Here is a 13,678-nt window from a genome sequence, read left to right on the forward strand (position 1 = left end):
TGATTGGTTACTGATTGGGAAAGATGACTTCTGAAAATTGTTTGTCAATACTGAGGATGGAAGCACTTTACAGAGGTTCTATGGAAAAACAAAAAATAATATCGGTATGTATTTGGGTTAGAAAAGTTGGTCAGAACCCATTAAAATATAACGTTACAGACAAAAAACAAACTGTGTGCTTTTAACTTTATTTTTGATCCAAGCTAATTCCTCTAGAGAGCTAATAAAAACAACACACTCTTTTTTCTTATCTTTAAAGATACAAAACAATGGCTTTCCTCTGTAATTTGAGTATGTCAGGAAATGAGTCACAATGGAAAATAGACAAAATGAAGAGAGAAAAAAAAGCAAACTTCAAACTTTGGTAGCAAAATATAATATAGCTGTTAATTAAAATATCGTGCTCCCTATTCACCAAGTCTTAAGCCACAAATTATTAAACAAAATGTAATTGTAAGAATACAATTGTTTGAGATTCATAAAAATGTTCCAGACTGATGTTAAAAAAAAAAAAAAAACATTAATTTCATAAATATAAATCTGTATTTAGTTTATAAAAAAAAACATTATTCCAATAACTTGTAATTTTAGTCTTTGTGATTAGGGCCCTGTATTGCTTTATATAACAGTAACTTTTCCCTTGTGCTTCTGTGGTGAAGTACTGCTCATTTGGAAAAGCCCTTAGCTAATTTGGATACAAAGTCCACATCAACGTCCACTTGACTTTCATCAGTACTTTCACTATGCAGAATGACTGTATTCTTAACACCAGACACAAGCAAACCAACAATAAAAATAATTGTCTAACAATAGCAAAAAATACATATTTAGATAAAAATCATTATATAAAAAATAGGCTTAGTTTTTTGGTATTGTCTTGCAAACGTATTGTAGAGCTTTTCATATAAAGTCTTCTGCTTCAAACAGAGAGGAAAATAAAATAATTGACTTAAGCTATATCAAGCTTACCTATAATTAGACAGCCTATGAGTTAATGTTACAACTACTCTAACGGTCACCTAGGCTTTAAAATAACTTACCTTGCAAAAATGGCTCTGATTGTTATAGGAGCAAGTGCAGTCGGCAGGATTTCTAATTGTTGAATCTGTAACACAAGTAAAAAAATAAAATAAAAAAGATCCATATGGTATTGCAGGAGTTTGATAATTTGACTTTCTGAGAGCTCAGTCTCTCCTAGGATCACAGTTTACTGGAAACTGAGAAGGGGATTCTGAGAAGCGGAATTGGGATTTGGGAAGGAACAACTTAGAGATACTATGCCACCGAGAAACAAGGATGTCTGTCCTTTCCTGTGGTATTAATTAGAAGATGATGTTGATTTTTTTTCTATCTCCAAATAGAATGTTTGTATAACACAGCCAATCTCAGGATTATGCTATAAATAGTCAGTGAGTGGATGTTTTCAGTGTTATTGGGCAATGCTTTGTTATACAAATCAGCATGTTTTGTTTCCCCACCTATATGAAGGTGCCCTTATGAAAATGTTCCATAGTAATAACATAACAAAGTGTAATAAAGCATAGTGAATGCATGATCAAGCATAGCTAAGCATTGTAAAGAATAGAGAGGTAAGGTAAAGCATATTAAAAACATGGCAAACCTGGGTAAACTATGATAAATGTATAACCATGGGAAAAACATGGGAAAACTGCAAAAATACCATGCACAGAGACTGTGGTAAACTTTTATAAGGGTGTATACACATTTTCAAATGAATCCAACAAGTTATAACCATCCATCCATACATGAAAATGTATATACACAGAAAGTGCACTGCAAGCTCACAGGCATAACAAGTTAAGTTCAGTGCCAATACTGTACATTACAAATCTCAAGTCAAGAAAGAAACACATTTTTACTGTAGATGCACTTCATATTCTTTCCTGGAAACAGTGGAAAACAAGCAGACATGAAACTGAAAAAAAAAGTGAAAATACTTTATGGAAACAATTAAATATTGGGAAAACGGCGGTGAGAACAAATATGGGGTGCTTGCATAAAATTATCAATATGACATTTATGCGTTTTTTGCGCTCAGGGCTGGCATCAGCATCCGGGTTCCCAACGCCAGAAGGGGGCCTATACACATACAGAAATAAAATAGCAAGTATGAGTAAATGTATTATTTCTGTGCCAGCTGTCCTACTCAAGCAGTGCAGTGCAGTGAAACTTATATCGTGGGAATAAAGATGGTTCAGATTTAATGCTCAAGTAATCTTTAATTACAGCTTTTCTAACATCAACTGCTCTGCTTGCAAATCCAAGATGCACACACTTGTGTACTCTCACTGGTTTATTACTTGTGCCTTCTAGTGGTTATTCTGTGCATGGGTAATATTTTGATTTCATTTTGCTGTTGGGTCGTTAATGGAGAATTTTACATAGTGCTACAATATGCACAGGATTAAAAGGTATGTACTGTGTTACTGTACATGTGTCGTTGTGTAATTTAGTGATGGGTCATCCCCACTGTCACCAAGGGAGCTGGAACTAGGGGTGCTGGGGGTGCGGAAGCACCCCCCTTGGCTTTGCATGGCTTCCATAATATACAGAGGTTACAGTTTTGTTCAGTGGCTTTCAGCACACCCACTTAAAAATTGTTTCAGTGCCACTGACTGTCACCAGACAGTAGTGTGAAAAACATCTCAGAAGGAGCAGCTTGGAATTGCTGATGATTTGCAAAGATGTCTTTCCCCCCAGTGTTTGAAGCCGATGTGTCACATGCAGCTTTGCTCCATTTATGTTGCACATAATTAGTTGTTGCAATGAATATCTGTGTTCCCATCTCTAAATAATTTATATTAGCCGATAGGTTGTTCTTCACACTATTGAATACTGCACAACGAAAAAAGGTCATAGCAGCCTTGTGACAAGCATCATAAAGCATAGGTAAGCATTGTAAAGAATAGCGATGTATGGTAAAGAATATTAATACACATGGGAAACCACTGTAAACTATGGTAAATGCATAGTGGCACAATGGGAAAAGTAATGCTAATTAAGATATGGAGGTGTGACTAGTAGGTAAGAAAGAAGCTTCTTGCTAATCTGTGCCTTGGTGGGAAAGTGAACGTGTTTCCAGAAAGCTGCGAGGAATACAGAGCTATAGAGCTACAGTGGAGAACAATGCGCTCACATGTGGAAAGTTAAGTGCAAATGCAATACAAATTAATTATGAAGTATAAGAGCCTGTTTATACTCACTTCAACCCCCCATCCCTCTGGATTTTTGCCTTCCCTCATCTGTCTTATTATTCTATCTCTCCCAGAGCTCTTTGAAGCAATTGCAGTCCACAGCCAGCTCCATTGTCTAGATACATTTTCAGGGAAATTTCGACAATACAAAGCAGATGTTTGCGGACAACTATAAATCTTGTATTGACTGTTAGAGTGGATATTAATCATGTTCTTTCTGTGCATTCCCTGCATTCCATGAAGAAAGGGCATGTCAGACTATCAGTGTAGTATTGATACACCAAAAACTGGGCTTGATCGGTAGACTTCTACAGTGTCACCTATAGCACATACAGGTTTCATGTACTAAACCAAGTGATAAAGGAGCTGTCTGCACACCATTTATGTTCTTAAAGCTTTCATAAACTCCAGTGCATGCTATTACTAGTGTATTCTATTCGGTTAGCTTTTTCCAGTTCATTATAAACCCTATGGAGCGTTTCAGATTTACAATCATTTTCCCACTGGTGTTGACTGAGCTTAGAATCTTGGGAGGCTTAGTTTTTAGAATCCTATTGTGAATTAATGGTCAATTCTTGCAGAAAGTCATTGCTGCATTGGGCCTTGCAGAGCAATTTGTACATTAAAAATAAGAATGTCATTGTAATACCAGTGGATTACTCTATAGAATACATAAGCAATAGAGCCCGTCAATGTGGGCTCTACCGTGTGGTAGATGACCGCTACTGGAGTTAAGTGTCCCGAGCCGAAGGCGAGGGCGCTAATGAAAGTCAAGGTCATCTACCTCAAGATAGAGCCTGCATCGAGAGGGCTCTTTCGCTATTAGAAAAAAACAATTTATTTATTTATTTTCTCTTTAAACAAAACTTTAAAACCTATATTTACCTTGAACTTCTGCTATTTCGCCGGGTAACCTTGGAAAATAGTCCCTAACATAATTAGAATATAAACGTTAACGAAAACGTTATTATTATTATTAAAATTATTATTATTTGGCTAACGTAGTTATTTATTAGGGTCCTACTCTTTCTTATTATAATTTATCTGGACATGTACAATTGTTGAATAGTCAATGTAGTATTGAGTCAGACTTGAAACTTGTTGCTGGAGGCGGGTCGTCACTCAGCCAGGCAGCGAGTGGATTGGCTGGTGCGGAAAGAACTGAAACAGGATTGGGAGTTTGACTGGCTGATTTTGAGGGAGGGTATTGTTTGGATCCAGCCGATGACAGAATTGAGGACCAATCATGTCTTCCCTGTTGATTTGCAGTCCAGTAGCTGCAAATTGAGCTTTCATTATAGTGTCCTGTCATAGACACGATTTCCGTGGTCTCTAGACCAGCGTCAGAAAATATGTTTAAGTAGCTTTTTATGTTATCAGATTAGTTGTTGATTAGCATGTTAAGGGAAAAAGCCGGTATTCATGGGCGGATTGATTTAAAATTTATTTCACAGTTAAGCACTTCAACGTTCCAGCGGGAAAATACAAGCCTACTAGATCTGGAAGCTGATTGGCTGTTCACACTCAATCGTTTTCTAATTGCAGATAATTACTGAAAAAGAGCCAGCAAGTAGGATTCTAAAGGCTCATATGATGCCAGGTGGATTCTGATGCAGAGAATAATTCAGTACATGTGCAACAGAACTCAGAACTAGTGAGAATGAATGAAAGCATCGTGGAAGTAAAGGGGAAAAACAAATACAAATATATTTGAAGTCAAGTATACTAACATATAGGCTGTTCATGTGTTAAAACTGGATTTTATATTCATCAGGGCTGCCCAACTGTGGAAAAAGCAAAGCAAACAAAAACCAGATTAAATATGTGACACAGTGGAAGATTGTGTATCCTTCAGTGAATTAACTAAAAAGAAAAGGCACAGCTGAGCCTCTGCTAGCAAGAGCATTTTCATGACAGTTCACAGCACCTCGCGGAGGGCACTGCTTTGTCTTTGACAGCAGTGTAATAGGTGTCAGTGAGACACTGCAAGGTAGAAAAGCCTGGTAGAAAGCCTGGCTGGGAGAGAGTGATTTATACCAGAATCTTCTCTAATAAATAGCATGCGATATTGGGCCACCAAGCAGGCAGCAGATAATGTATTAGTTTCACATCGGCTGAACTTCTGACATCACAGGACCCCTGGTTCACCAGTCGAGAGTGATGCTCAGGTAATCCTCAAAATGCATTTCAGACTTGTTACCCTGTGATCCAAATGCAAACTAGTACTGAGAAAGCCAAACACAGCTTAAGTGCATTGATGTATCTTATAAAGACTGTATTGTTTTATTATCTAGCTGGTAATATATTTGTTACAGGTTATACAATTCTGACTGGACTTATTGTTGTTATTTTGTTCTGAATGCTATAAGGGAGTTTGCATCCCCATGTCTATGCACATTTATTAAGCAGATTAATGACTTTTTTCTTTTCTGCTTGCCTCAGTTTAATTAGGTAAGGTGACAGAATGAAGTTGGGTGTACATAACATGTTGTCATGGCAACTTGTGGTATTGACGTGGTATGGTTGTGGGGTTCACAATTCTACTGTTAGGTGCTAAGTCCGTGGGAACTCATTATGTAATCAATTAAAAATTCATATTAAATGTAGTATCTTTTGTCAGTTTGTGGTTAATTTGCTGTCCCTGGTTGTCCAATGTTGTTGGAAACATGGACACTCAATGAATGACCATAGCTGTTTATGGTTTATGGTCTAAAAAGACATAAGGCCAGCCACCAAGCTTATTCTGGTTACTAAACAGACAGACAGACAGACAGACAGACTATCTGACTATGTACAGTACAAAGACCCGGAAGACTCATTCATATCAGTGATAATGTTTGTCTTGTGCAGCTTGAAAATACAATAAGTAATTCAGTGGTAAGGGAACCTTGAGTACTGAGTTTGAAAAACTCAGTGTTCTCTGTCTCTGTCCTCTTCACCTTCACCTAAAGTCTGAGGAAGGTTCTTGCATGACATCAATCCTGTCACTGTCTGGGGCACCCAGGCATCAAAAAAGGGCCTATAACTATAATTGCTCTATTAGGCAAAGTAGACTTGCTCGGGAGAAAGTTCGTTCAGCTTGAAAACAGCCCATTCCTGTGTAAACAGACCGCCTTCAGGTATGCATCTGTATTTAATTACCTGGGATACTCTTCTCAGAACCCCCTCCTCAATCATTGCTGGAAGCAACATGTTCTCACCAGATGTCAAAAGGTATATTGCCACAGGCAGAGCTTGCCCTTTGAAGGACATCACTGCATTGTCCTGTCGGTTTACATCAGCGTGAGGCAGTCACTGAACTAAAGCACTTTTCATTTGACCTCTTCAGCCATTATGTCATACTGTAGTTCAGTATATAGCTGTTGGCACACACATGAGTGAGTTCTTTCTTCCCCACGGTCGTGTGTTAATACTTTGTTACATAACAATAATGTATAGTACTGTAAGAAGTATAGAAGAGATAAACAGTGTTATTGTCAAATATATGTTTATTGGTATATCTCAGAAAAATAATAATTTTAATGAACCGAGTCACGTCACTCTGGGCTACAGTGATTGAGAACTGAGCACCGGACAGTGCATTCACTTTAGTTTTGTAGATTTCAACACAGCCCTCGTAATGACGTTGTTTATGACCCCTCCTTTCTGTTCAATGTGTACTCTCTCAAACCTAACAAAGACATTCCTTTTGAATCTGTTATCTCTGAGATTCACCCATGCCTCTTGCAAGCAGAAGCCCCTCTCTCCTTACATTCCTGAGCTCAAATACCACACCCAGCTTCTCAGTTTGTTTGCTGTATAAAATCACATTATAAAAAATAATTTGTCCTAATACAAAACTATTACAAAATTTGTTAAAGTACATGTATTTATTATATGCTGTCGGTTAAGTGACCTCATTGTATTTTTATCATGTTCTTCTTCATGAAACATTTTTACAGCTCCACTACCGGTGTCATTGCTCATGTTTACATATTGAAGCTCCCAGAAGGCAGAGGGCCACACATTGGCTCATAGTAAACAAGGAAGCCTGTGTGTCGCTGTACTAAAGTATGGACCTGTTAAACTGTTAAGATCAAAAACCTTTTTATTCAAGTAACTATTTTTAGGTGCTTTATGGATTATGGATATGGAGTATTGAGAAAAGTTAATACTTCAAATTTAGATATGGGGTTCAAAATTCTACTGTTGGATGAATGCACGCTATCATCCCCATTGCCATTAGACATCACTTTTCATATTGTACACTCCTCTAGCACCACAGTTGTTTGTTTGTTTTTTTACAAAAAGGGATGATGTTTTTATTTCCTTTTGAATCTGTCTATGTCTGTACCTCAGTTTCTTCTCCAAAGCATTATCAAACAGTACCCTTCAGCCACAACTTACTGTTACTAACTGCTGGTGGACAAATTCCAGTAAGAATCCTAATTTATTGTACAACTAGTGAAAGAAATTCAAGCCTAGCTCACGTCATTCTTAAAACTCATTAAAAATCGACCCGTTAGTTAAAAGATTGTTCAAATCCATTAATTATAATCAGTGTGATATTATTGCATAGGTGTGTCTTGTCCAGGGTTCCTATAAATTTGGGTCACTGAAGTACATCTGGTGCTCCTCACCATTCAGTTATGGTCTAAAGTTTTGTATCATCCTATAGAATTAACTAATTTTGCTTCTTAAAGTTGAATGAAACAGGCTGAATAATGTTATGTTAACATATTGAATTACAGACAGAAATTGAAAAATGTGACATTTTGAAATCTAACATGAAGTACTGTACTACTATTATGGCTTCCGGTAGACTTTTGCAAATGATAAACCATTTTCGTGATTCGAAGCTTTTATTTTTATAAATTTACACAAAATATTATATATATATATATATTATCTATAATATATATATATATATATAATATATATATATATATATATATATATATATAGTGACAGGACAAGGAGCTCTGCACACTGGAAATGTGTGTTTGTGGCAGGGAGAGAGTTAAAATCTCCCTGCCAGACTAAATTGTTTAATTATCACCTGCACCTGGCTACCATTGTAAATTACAGCCAGGTGCAGGCTGTTTAAAGGAAGCGGCCAGTCTGCTCAGGGCTGCTGTGTGGAGAGCCTGCTTGATAGTGTATAAAGAAAAAAGGTACTATGTAAAACCTTTTCATGTTATTTGTTTAAAAAAAATGTGTTTTGTTTTTGTTTGATTTTGTTTAACAGGCAAACAGCTTAGCTGTCCTGTTTTGTAGTGTAGGTTCCTGTTAGTGTGTTAGGGCTTGAAAAAAGAGCTAGGTGTTTGTGTTGTTTTATTTATTTTGTATAATTAAAAGTGCGCAACTGCGCTAAAACTGCAATTTCTGCGTATGGATCAACGTCTTCTAAGGGGCAACAAACCTGAATGGAAGCAGCTCGGTTACGTTATATATTTTTTTTTTACTTTTTTTTTTTAAATTAGGTCTCCATCTTAAAATTCTAGGTGATGCAAACGTCATTGCTTTTTTGCAAAGTTATCATTCCAGAACGTCTTGATGGACACATCGGTCAATGCAGTCACTACGATGAGGGACGAGCCCATTGCACAGGGACGCAAATAATTTTGCCCCTTGTTAAGTTTCTGAGATCCTTCTGCTTTCCAGTGATTGTTTCTGAATAGTCGCACACCTCTCTCACACAGCTTATCAGAGTGCAATTTGTAATTGTTCATTTTACTTACACTCTGCCAGTCGGCTTATAATCAGTTGTACAATACGTTGACATTCTTTAAAATGGCACACATGCCGAAAACAAATAGAATTTAATGAACCCCACTGGAAGCAAATGTGCTAAACAAATCCTTAAAGCAGTGTTAATAAAGTTGTTCACAGACCCACCGTAAGTCACCTTAGTGGGAGGCCAGTGGGAGTTCTTCTGAACACTCTATGGTTAATGACATGCCACACTAATTGTGTCAGATCCACAGTTATCAGTGCAGCATGTTATTATGACAGCTGCTAGATCCCTGCATGCTGTCTCTTCATGGCTCATCTCTCATAACAGCTGCTGGCTTTGTGAGGCAGATCCGCTAGCCATGCACCCTCTCTCTTACAGCATTAGTGCAGTAGCCCCGCTTATTTAAAATCTGCTTCAGTGTTAACACTAGAACTGCCAAGGCCGTCAATTTGACGGTTTTCACTTTTCAAATTTAAATTTCTCAGCGTGTTTGAAAGATCCGCGGTTGTCTGTTCTTGACTTTACCTAAATATATGTTTTAAATACCCTGACGGTGTTTGAAAGGCAGGATCGTAAACATAAAAAAAGTTCTAAAACACTTCTACCTAAACCGCCAGACGCCGTCATATTGACAGCTGTATAGAACACAATAGTATTTCCATTATACAATATAGTATTCTATTTTTTACTTTTTATCAGTCAGGGCTGCGCTGGCGATTGTGTTGAATTGATTAGATCAGTCTGCAGCCCTTACATGAATGAAACTGTGAATACAACGAAGTATGGCGTTGGCATTTAGACCAGGTGGCATGAGGTATTTCAATGCCACCTGGTTTAAAATATCAACTCCATACTTCGTCTTGCAGGTGGCTGGTACATAAGTTCATGTGTTTTACAATACATTCCAGCATCAATGCTTTTATTCTTTGTGTATCTCGCAGACACCAATTGCAAGAAATGCATAAGCAATAACTAGGAGTAACTATACTGTATATAGCCTACTGTATAGCCTATTGCAGCCAGCCAAATAATCATTTTGTACAGAAAAGTGCGAAGGAACTGTAGATGTGAGATAAAAATAATTTAAAAAGTATGATCAATCACTTTTTTCCCCCTATGCATCTGGCTGCCTACTGTAGCCTATACTGTATGCACTTTTTAGGACTGTATGATATATAAACCCATTTTAGTTTCAGTGTTTTCATTGTAGTATAGAATGTCTTTTGAAATATTTTGCACAGAAGGGAAAGCAGAGCTGAAGGAATTGACCTCCATGCTAGCTGAGAAATGCAGTAGTTGCGCCCAAATTACGTGGAGAAAAAAAGTGCTGGATGCAGGTAACGCTGACTTCTATGGCTGAGTTTAAATGCACTTGAACTTCGACGCTACAGTCATGACTGTGTGACGTTGTCTTGCGAATACAATGTGAAAAAAGGACGTTCTTTTGGAAGCGCGACTTTAAGAGCAGGGTCGATCGCTTTCTCATGAGAAAAATAGCTGTAAAAACCCATGTAAACCCATGTAAACCCGAGCAGTACAAAACACACACACCCCCAATACACACACACACAAAATGTACATTTATGGACTACTTTAGCAAAAGAACCGCCGCGGTTATACTCATACCTGCAACCGCCAATGTCAGTCGTTATCACGACACATTTTATACAACCTCAATATTAACAGGTTTATGTACATACAAAACTGTAAAAACTAAAGTAGTTTTTAATCTAAAACAAAAGTAACATGATTTATGGCGTGTGTGTCTCTCGCAGCACAGAATCCAGGTTGACCTGCTGCAGACTGGTTGCAGCTTTGCAGTTTTCTTCTGAAATGCTGTGGCTAGTTCCAAGGTGAAATCTTTCTTACTGATATTTAACCCGGCGTATTTCTTGTACAAAATGAAGGAATTAATGGCTGCTAGGTACAGTAGAGATAACAACAGGCTTGTGTGTGTGTGTGTCTACATATATATATATATGTGTGTGTGTGTGTGTGTGTGTTGGAAAGGTAACCAGACAAACAAGTAGCTGGTGCGCGGCGTAATTCAGAATGTGCGCAACAACACGTGAATTAATTTCTCTTGTTAAATGTTTTTGTCTTCACTGCAACGCATGAATCTCTCCTCACCATATTCAGAGTCGTTCTTTTCCGACTTTCCCTGAATGACTATGAATTGATTAATCTGCATTAGTACAGACTTTTTTTTTTTTTCCTAAATCAGAACTGCATAGCAACGCGTTTCCTGAAAAGTAGGGCAAACAGGTTGTGAGGAAAACTGTCATGACTTGTGCATGTAAACGCCGCCACTGTTAGTTTGCATGCTTTTTATGTCTGCATAAACACATTTATTTTCAATTTTATGTTACATATTTTGTTTGTGCAGTTTTGTATAGTAATATACCTTTATATAAACATTTCTGTTCAAAAGTAATTATTTTATTTTATTTTTACGCACTCGGCTGGTATATGTGCATTATTTTCAAATTTTTCAGAGTTTCGGTTGTATAGTGTTGTGTATAAATAATATACCTGTATAAACAGTCATTTTTGTAGTTTTTCATCAATTTTTACAGTTGCTGTTTATGTAATATATGTGCATATTAACTCACTTCTGTTCAAATGCCCACTTATTTACATTATGTCGGTTGTGCGGGTGCATTATGTGACATGACTTAAATTGGGTTGCTTGCCCTTTCAGCATTATAATTATATTGTTTTTAATACGGCCGTCAAAATGACGGCTCATGGCGGATCTTGGTATGCCTATAACACCGGTGGTTCTAGTGTTAATTAGTGATTAAATGTTTTTTGACTTGGTTTGATGTGTGATAGTAATAGGGTTGTAAAAGCTAAATTCCTAAAGACCTTACTAAATCTGGTCCAGTGTCCCTTAGCTACTTTTTTTAATAGCACTTTTGCAAGTAAACAGTGCTGTTGTGTAAGGTAGTGCTATTTGTTATTCTTTGGGCTGTGGCTCAGTCAGGCAATGTGTGGCACAGGGAAGAAGCATGCAGTGCACAGTAGATTGTAAATGCCCAAAGGCAGGTAGCGGGTTTGCTCTCTGCTTGCATGGCTAAGTCTCAAAGTGTGCTGTGTAATGTGACGCCTCACGTGGCAGAACCTCTGCTGACGCTGGTAAGCCTTGCATTGTACCTCATTGTAGGTTATACCGTAGGCTGGTGCATTGTCGCTATTGTCACTGAGCAGTAAATAAGTGGAGTCAGCAGGTCATCTCATAATGTAAAGAAGTGCTTTGGGTGGTGAAAAGATACAAGGTTTTAACATTAGCTCTGATGAATGGAAGAAATATTGTACAATATACTACTGCCACCCTACTACTGCAGTTCAGTGCCAGAGTGACAGGAATGCTTCAAGGAGGGAAATGTACCTGCTGTTGAAACCACCTTTAGGGAGTGCACAGAACACACACAGGAAAGCCATCACAGGTCCACAGAGGATTCAACTATGTAATAATGTAGTTGCCCTTGAAAAAAAAATTACATATAAAACCATTGCCGAGTGTAATAGTGTAATGAAAGCATTGTAAAGCACAGGTAAGCATTGTAAAGCACAGAGAGGTACAGTATGGTAAAGCATATCAAAAATACATGGGGAAACTATGGTAAATGCACAGTATAATCATGAGGAAAGCATGGCAAATATGAAAAAACGCAGAGCAAAAATACCATTGTAAGCTTTTAGAAGGATCATTGTCACCACAGAATTATGCTTGCATAACGCTGCAACTTTGAACACTCCTTACCCACTGAGTTGCCTTTCCTTGCAATCAGCATGGGATGCTTAACTTTGTCATTTATCTGTACCTACTGTTTATAATCAGGTACACCCCATAAAGACAAAAGGTGGCTTTTGAGAACGAATCAATCACAGTGGTGTCAAGCAGTGCCATCTAATAATTCTGTTGTTTCCGTTTCTTTCAGCTCTTCACGAATTCCCTACTGATATTTTCTCAATCAAGGAAAGGAAAGAAGGAGCAGTGGCACTGCATGTGATTTCTGTAAGTCTTGAAGCATTTGCTTTACTATTTCACAATAGGTTACTCCATCTACCTTAAAAAAGTTCAGAAAGACACATGAGTTTGTGTGTGTGGGTTATGCAAGATGCTTGCAAGTGCTTGTAAGCTTCAGTATTTTAGAATAGAAGTGGAAAGTTATTGGAAACTTTTGGGATAGCACTCTAAAATGTATAATGAATCGGTAATGAATAATGAATGCATGCCCTGTACATGGGAGCAACGTCAAGTGTTACAAAAAGAGATGGAATGAATGTAGGCAGTTAAATCCACATAAATTAACAGGTCTGAATTCAGAATGAGTTACTATAAAAAATTCAGAGGAAGTACATACGATATTCAGGGGGCTATTCCTGTGGTATTCAGAATTAACTGTGAATTTGGAGCCACTGTTTTAAAGTGTTAACGACATTGGTATGGTCTTTCAGCCTCGAAGACCATATCTTCTTCAGCCAAAGGGAGAGCTTTTACTTTGTCAGTGTAATGCTTGTATTCTTGGACACAGACATATGGGCCAACACTGGAACTGAGTTTTAAAACACTATATACAGGACTGTGGTATAAGCACATTCGTGTGAATATACAGTCTGCCTGTATATCCATCTTAAAACTGGAGTCTGGTTTTCAGATTTTGTCTTTAATTTGAACCCCAGAGGCTTAATAGGCTTAATCAGCAGTCGAAGCCTGTGGAGAAGTGTGTGTGGTTCTGAG

General features: G+C 37.6%; 1 protein-coding gene and 1 long non-coding RNA gene across 4 annotated transcripts in view; one reads left to right on the top strand and one right to left on the bottom strand.

The window, feature by feature from the left end:
* The window catches only part of LOC121316818 (sodium/potassium/calcium exchanger 3-like), a 115,522-nt gene that overhangs the window by 65,222 nt on the left and 36,622 nt on the right, over positions 1 to 13,678 (top strand). For both annotated transcript variants that reach the window (XR_005950456.1, XM_041252040.1), the window contains exon 3: positions 12,876 to 12,952. Coding sequence is in view for 1 of the 2 variants with exons in the window: in XM_041252040.1 (XP_041107974.1) it covers positions 12,876 to 12,952 (77 nt within the window). In the remaining variant the exon portion in view is untranslated. The remainder of the gene's footprint in view (positions 1 to 12,875; positions 12,953 to 13,678) is intronic.
* The window catches only part of LOC121316819, an 81,161-nt gene that overhangs the window by 32,103 nt on the left and 35,380 nt on the right, over positions 1 to 13,678 (bottom strand). Inside the window, exon 2 of one of the 2 annotated variants that reach the window (XR_005950459.1) lies at positions 1,041 to 1,105. This is a non-coding gene — a long non-coding RNA (uncharacterized LOC121316819). Of the gene's footprint in view, positions 1 to 1,040; positions 1,256 to 13,678 lie in introns of those variants that run through there. The other variant, XR_005950457.1, reaches the window with a different exon arrangement.

This window comes from Polyodon spathula, chromosome 6, assembly GCF_017654505.1.
Source record: "Polyodon spathula isolate WHYD16114869_AA chromosome 6, ASM1765450v1, whole genome shotgun sequence".
NCBI lineage: Eukaryota > Metazoa > Chordata > Actinopteri > Acipenseriformes > Polyodontidae > Polyodon > Polyodon spathula.